Source organism: Corapipo altera, unplaced genomic scaffold (assembly GCF_003945725.1).
Source record: "Corapipo altera isolate COAL_440 unplaced genomic scaffold, ASM394572v1 0, whole genome shotgun sequence".
Taxonomy (NCBI): Eukaryota; Metazoa; Chordata; class Aves; order Passeriformes; family Pipridae; genus Corapipo; species Corapipo altera.
The window spans coordinates 407,500-414,250 of NW_020884872.1; the positions used below are offsets into that span (position 1 = coordinate 407,500).

The window sequence follows — 6,751 nt, forward strand, 5'->3', positions numbered from 1 at the left end:
TGCACCCAGTGTGGTGTTCTGTGCTCGGGCAAACAATTCCTCTCTTAGCAAACCCTCAGGGACTTCCTGGGGCAGTGCTGCACCCAGCGTGGTGTTCTGGGCACACACCCTCAGCGGGGTGCTGCTCCCTCTGCCCTGGCGGGTGTAGGTTCCCACTGGGATTCTCTCCCCACTCTGTGGAGGCTGCAGGTGTTGTCTCGAGTGTCTCACCCAGCACAACTCTCTCCTTTCTCGCCCGTAGGTCTCGGGGGCATTGCCAACATGCCCTCCCTCAGCTCAGTGGCCCCGGTGCCCATGGCCTCCATGCCGGTGGTGGGGATGTCCCCCCCGTTAGTGTCCTCTGTTCCCGCCGTCCCTCCCCTGGCTAACGGAGCTCCCGCTGTCATCCAGCCTCTGCCTGCTTTCGCTCACCCCGGTACGCTCACCTCCCTCCTCTGCTATTAACCCTGCCCTGCCACTCCCCCTGGAGCTGCACACGGGGCATCAGCCTTTCTGAGGATGCCTCGGGGTAAGGACTGGGCTGGGCTCGAGCCCGGTGGCACTGGGTGGCACTGGGAGAAGAGTTAAAGGAGGAGTGTGGACGTGTCCCACCGCAGGAGTCTGTCACGGGGAAAAAATGGAACAGCACTCGGAGAAATCACCTGGTGCCAGGAAATTGGGGCTCTCCTGTCTCTTTATAACTGTTAAGTACTGCTGTAAAATACTGGGCTACAGGTCGTTTATCCACAGTGTATTTTGATGTCAACAGGGTTTGCAGAAAACTGCAAAAGGAAAAAAAACCCAAAGGAAGAGCCCTTGTGTTTCCCCCCGTTCTGGTGGACTCCCTTACTTTTATACTGTTAAAGAGATCCCATCAGACCCAGAGTGCTTGTGTCATGTTAGGGACTGACTGAATGCCCTGGACATTCTCCAGTTTGAAGCATTAGCACTGATAAATCCCTGTTTTCTCCTTCACAGCCACATTGCCAAAGAGTTCTTCCTTCAGCAGATCCGGGCCAGGAGCTCAGCTCAATGCAAAGCTGCAGAAGGCACAGTCCTTCGATGTGCCCAGGTGGGTCGTGGGGCAGGGGCTGGGTAAATGGGGGCATTTGGGTCCCCCACACTTGGAAAAGCTCCCTTCTCTTTCATGAAGTTGTTTTCTGAAATAATATTTCCTGCAGAAACCAATTCCTGCTGAGGTACCACTCCAGCTTTTCACGGGACGTTGTGGTTTTACAGGGAATGCTCCAGGAGCAGGAAATCATGGAAATACAATAATTAACTATTAACAGTGTTGACACTGTTCTCAAACTCTTGAAAACTTAATTTTTAGAAAAGCCTTTGCTGCTGTAAACACAACATGGGCTGTGCAGTACTGCACAGACACTCCTGGAAGTGTGACAACACAAGTAATGTGTCATTTCAAATTGACAACTCTTGGTTGTTTTTAAAAGCAAATTGTTTAATAGCTCTCGTATTTTAAATGCACTCCACACACTTGTTTCTTCTCTATTCTTCAAGTTCTGAGTGAAAAATCACCTTTTTAGATTTAGGGCTTTTAGATTATTTCAAGGCTCAGAGTCCTGCTGGCCATCAGTGGTGTCCTCAGGGCTCCATACTGGGACCAGTGGGAGCTGATCCCTTCCCCAGTGACACAGAGGGCTCGGGGCCACCCTCAGCAGCTTTCAGGTGACCCCAAGCTGAGGCTGCAGGGACACACCTGAAGGATGGGACCATCCAGAGGGACCTGGACAGGCTGGAGCAGTGGCCCTTGGGAATCTCCTGAGGTTTAACAAGGCCAAGTGTCAGTGCTGCACCTGGATTGGGGCATCCGTGGGATCAATCCAGGCTGGGGATGAGCAGATGGAACAGCCCTGGGAGAAGGCCCTGGGGGTGCTGGTGGGGGAGAGGCTGGACATGGCCCAGCCCAGACCCCCCCATACCCTGGGCTGATCCCCCAGTGTGGGCAGCGGGGCAGGGGGGGATTGTGCCCCTCTGCCCCTCAGGGGAGACCCCCCTGCAGTGGGGGTTCATCTCATCCCACCCCCTGCCATGGGCAGGGACACCTTCCACCAGCCCAGGTTGCTCCAAGCTCTAACCTGGCCTTGGACACTTCCAGGGATCCAGGGGCAGCCACAGCTTCTCTGGGCAACCTGGGCCAGGGCCTCCCCACCCTCCCAGCCAGGAATTCCTTCCCAATACTGGGCAAAAGAACCTTTTCAGGTTTAAAACTTGATTTCTGTGCAGCACTTCACCTCCTTGTGAGGCTGTTGAGCCCCTGGCCCAGGTTGCCCAGAGAAGCTGTGGCTGCCCCTGGATCCCTGGAAGTGTCCAAGGCCAGGTTGGACGGGGCTTGGAGCAACCTGGGCTGGTGGAAGGTGTCCCTGCCCATGGCAGGGGGTGGCATGGGATGATCTTTAAGGCCTCTCCCAACCCAAACCCTTCTGAGACTCTGTGCTTGACCCCTGATGTTACCATGACCCCACTGACAGTGCCCTGTGCTGTGGTTCCAGTGCTCCCCCCGTGGCAGAGTGGGCTGTCCCTCAGTCCTCACGCCTCAAGTACCGGCAGCTCTTCAACAGCCACGACAAAACCATGAGTGGACACTTGACAGGTACTGCAACAATTTTTGTTGTCTCTCTTTCTCCAACTGTGAAAGGCCAGTTTTAGTCTCACTGAGGCTGCTGTTCACACAGTAAGAGACTCATCACTGTTTTTCTGTTTCACTCTCCCAAGTGATTAATGGGATTGTTTAGAAGTGGATATTCATCATAGCTGGGATCATTTTATCACCATCTCTCCCTTGTTTTCTGCCAAATAGATTGACCCTGGGAAATCATTCTGGAAAAGGGCACAGTGGGTTCTGTGAGAACTTGTGCACCCATTTCCAGTGTTCAGCTCACCCTCTGCTGGGAGCACCTGGCCAGTTCCAGCAAGAACCTAGACTGGTTCCCTGGCTAAGCTTTCCCAGTTCTGGTGCATCTCTTTGTGTTTCAGAGCTTTTTTGGGTTTTAATCTAAATTATTTAGTTGCCCAGAGAAGCTGTGGCTGCCCCTGGATCCCTGGAAGTGTCCAAGGCCAGGTTGGACGGGGCTTGGAGCAACCTGGGCTGGTGGAAGGTGTCCCTGCCCATGGCAGGGGTGGCACTGGGTGGGCTTTGAGGTCCCTCCCCACCCAAACCAGTGTGGGATTCCATGATAATTGTGCAGAAGGGAAGGGTAATGTATTTGTTATTTGGGGAGCCAAATAACACCTGTTATAACAAATAACAGATGCTGATCACATCTCTGCAGTGTTGCTTGTTTGTTTGTTAATATTTGTTTCACTTTCAGGTCCCCAAGCCAGAACGATCCTCATGCAGTCCAGTTTGCCCCAGGCTCAGCTGGCCACAATATGGTAAAAATAAATCAATTCATTGCCCTCCAAACACAAACTGTTCTTAAACCTCTGCAGTGGGTTCTGGGGGGTTTTCTCCATTTTCGGTCTCTGATAAATCACATGTTTCTCTTTTTTGTGTGTTACTTTATCAAACAAAAGCTGCACTTCTGTGTCTTTATTAATATTCCCAAAAGTACCAGGAGCCTGTTCTGTGGGATGTTCAGGCAGTTGGGGTTCAGGGAGGGGTTTTTAGGCAGAGCAGATTCCAGCACCCTGTGCCTCCCACATCCCTGGCCCCATGTGAGGCAGCACCAGTGAAACCTTTACCTTTGCACAGGTTGTACAACAGGAAGCTTAACCCGAGCCACACTTGCTTTGGGCTTTCTCTGCCTTTTCCATGAGTTTGGAAGGGCTGGTTTCCCAGGAGCTGCAGTTACAGGCACTTACAATAAGGCATTTTAAAAGGATTGGTCTCAGCCTCTCTTTTTCCTTTCAACTTGTTGTTTGCTGAACTTTATTATATTCTTATTGTCATATGGGAAATTGTTCCTAATTAATTTCTCTTCTTTATGAGTCTTTGCTTGCAAACCATTGGAGCTCACCCACCTGAACTGCACTTGCTCTCTTTGCAAAGCACTGATAGTTTTGTTATATATTATTTAAAACCACTCTTCCCTTCTCTGTTTCATAACAAAGGGATAAAAATAAATCAGCCCAATCATCCAGCAGATGATTTTCCAAAAAACACCCGGCTTGTTGCCAGCCTTGAAGTGGGTTGTGTGGAGAGGGGTCAGCCACCAGTGAACTCCAGGAGTTCTACACAGAACTCATTCAATTTTGGACATTCAAACTGCCAAAATGTCAATTTTTGGACATCCAAACTATCCATGGAGATAAGGAATGGATGTTACAGCTCTTGTTGTCCTACATGTGTGTCCCTTTCCTGGCCAGTGGAGCTGCAGGTGGTGTTCTCTGGGAGAGCAGAGGCTTTATCAGGCTGTGCTGGCACTGAACTCACTCAGACACACAAAGGCAAGTATGGCCTCTCAGCTGCCCTGGGAGTTCCTGATAAAATGTGGACCCAGGCTGCTGGAGGAGCTGAGCAATTATTTCTTTGCACCCTAGATTTTCATTCTCCTGGCTTGTTCTTGTCTCCAACCTGTGGAGTTCAGTGGCACAAGCCATGGATCAAATGAGGCTGGAATTGCCTTCCAAATTTAAATCCCATCAACAAAGTCCTGTACCTTGGGACATCATAATAATATATCCCTTCTTTGTTTTTGATTGTCACATTACCATGGGAGATTTTCCTACTTGGTTAGGGTGCAGCAGGCTAGAGAAACAAATCCTGAGCTGAGAGGGACCCCCAAGGCTCATCCAGTCCAAGCCCTGGCCCTGCCCAGGACACCCCAACACTCCCCCCTGTCCCTCAGAGCGTTGTCCAAACCCTCCTGGAGCTCTGGCAGCCTTGGGGCCGTGCCCACTGCCCTGGGGAGCCTGGGCAGTGCCCACCACCCTGTGGGGGAAGAACCTTGTGCTGAGATCCACCCTGAGCCTGCCCTGTCCCAGCTCCAACCCTTCCCTGGGTGCTGTCCCTGGACAAAGTTTAGGCTGTTAATTTTGTCCAGTACCACCCTAACATGAGCAAAAGCATTTTGTGCATGGGTTGGACCTCTGGTTTGGGTTGTTACTCCATGATTTTTAATGGATGATGCCAGAGTGGTTTTGTGCTTGTCAGGACCAGAAGGTTGATGGCTTGGGTTTCAATGCCAGTGGGAGCTCTGGAACGTGAGGGGGGAGCCTCCAGGGAAGAGGGAGACCAAACCAAAAGGTTCTGCCAAACACCTGAGCTGGTTCTTTTCTGAGTGATGTTGGGCAGTGGATGTTCACGAGCTGTTCAGGAGAACTCCCTTGGTTCATGTGCCTTCTCCCCGTGGTGCAGGCAGCACTCAGGGCAGGAGAAGGAGAAGCCATGGCTACAGGGCTGCTTTCAAGGCAGACATCCATGAGAAATATGGGAAGTAGGGGAGCATTTGGGTTTTGCTTTTCATTCGTTTTGGAAAAAAGTAGCGTGGAAAAAACTGAATTAATTTGGAACTGAATATGTTAAAATGATGCTTTTGAACGGTGATTTTTAATATTTACTCATTTCCTTACTTTGCCCCTTCCCAAGGAATCTGTCTGATATCGACCAGGATGGGAAGCTGACAGCTGAGGAGTTTATCCTGGCCATGCACCTCATTGATTTAGCTATGGCTGGGCAGCCCCTGCCCCCTGCACTGCCTCCAGAGTATATCCCACCTTCCTTTAGGTAACACTTGGGAATCTCACTCCTAAATTTGTGTTCCATTTGGGAAAGCTGTCCTGGGAGTGTAAAGCACAGCAGCCTGAGCAGTGACCCCTGTCCTTCTTGTCCTCTCAGAACAGTTTGGTGGGTGCTTTATGCTGACACACCTTCCAAAACTTGCTTAGTCTGGCCACAGGAATCTAAAGCTTACACTTCCTTGGAGCAAATGGAATGTGCTGGAATTCCAGACATGTTATGGATCTACACTGTACCACATTCAGCCCCCTTGGTACAGCTGGATCTGTGAAAACTGTGGTCACTCATCAGTTCTCTTTCTCTATTTCACTTTTTTTTTTGTGGAGAAATGGGTGGGAAGACAGTCCATTATAATGGAAAGAAATGCTTGCATACTGCATGCTTCAGGTATCCTCCTGAAGATTCCCATTGTTCTGTGTATTCCACCTGGGATCCTGCTTTTAGCCTGAGCTCTTCCTCTGTCTCTGCTACTTCTGCTGTAGTTTAAAAACCAGCTCCAGACTGGGCACTGGGAGAGATTTTGGGGACAGGGCTGGACCTATTGGGAAGTTTCATGGAGAACTTGGAACTGGGTTTCTCAGGTCACCAGGGAGAGCTGTTGGGACTCTGGGGAATAATGTTATCCTAAGGGAATGCCTGAGTAAAACCCTCTGAAAGAATATTAAACATCATGAAATGTTACATCATTGCACTGAATTTGGTTTCCTCATTAATCCTGAATGATTTGGGCAGGCATAGGTTGTCCTAAGCACCTGAAATCCCTGTTTTCTTGGCAGAAGAGTCCGCTCTGGCAGTGGGATTTCTGCTGCCAGCTCAGTGTCTGTAGACCAAAGGTTACCAGAAGAACCGGCATTAGAGGAAGAACAGCAGCAACTGGAAAAGAAATTACCAGGTGAGCAGGTGAAAAGAGGGATATTTTGTGTTCCAAGAGGGATATTTCGTGTTCTAGGAGGGATATTTTGTGTTCCAGGAGGGATATTTTGTGCTCCCAGAGGGATATTTCATGTTCTAGAAGGGATATTTTGTGCTCCCAGAGGGATATTTTGTGTTCCAGGAGGGATATTTCGTGCT

At 50.1% G+C, this 6,751-nt stretch overlaps 1 protein-coding gene across 1 annotated transcript in view; it reads left to right on the top strand.

Annotated features, from left to right (window-relative positions):
* Positions 1-6,751, top strand: part of ITSN1 (intersectin 1) — a 69,277-nt gene that overhangs the window by 11,146 nt on the left and 51,380 nt on the right. The window contains exons 5-10 of the mRNA XM_027637582.1: positions 242-415; positions 958-1,051; positions 2,493-2,593; positions 3,312-3,375; positions 5,531-5,668; positions 6,457-6,572. Of these exons, the coding sequence (XP_027493383.1) occupies positions 242-415; positions 958-1,051; positions 2,493-2,593; positions 3,312-3,375; positions 5,531-5,668; positions 6,457-6,572 (687 nt within the window). The remainder of the gene's footprint in view (positions 1-241; positions 416-957; positions 1,052-2,492; positions 2,594-3,311; positions 3,376-5,530; positions 5,669-6,456; positions 6,573-6,751) is intronic.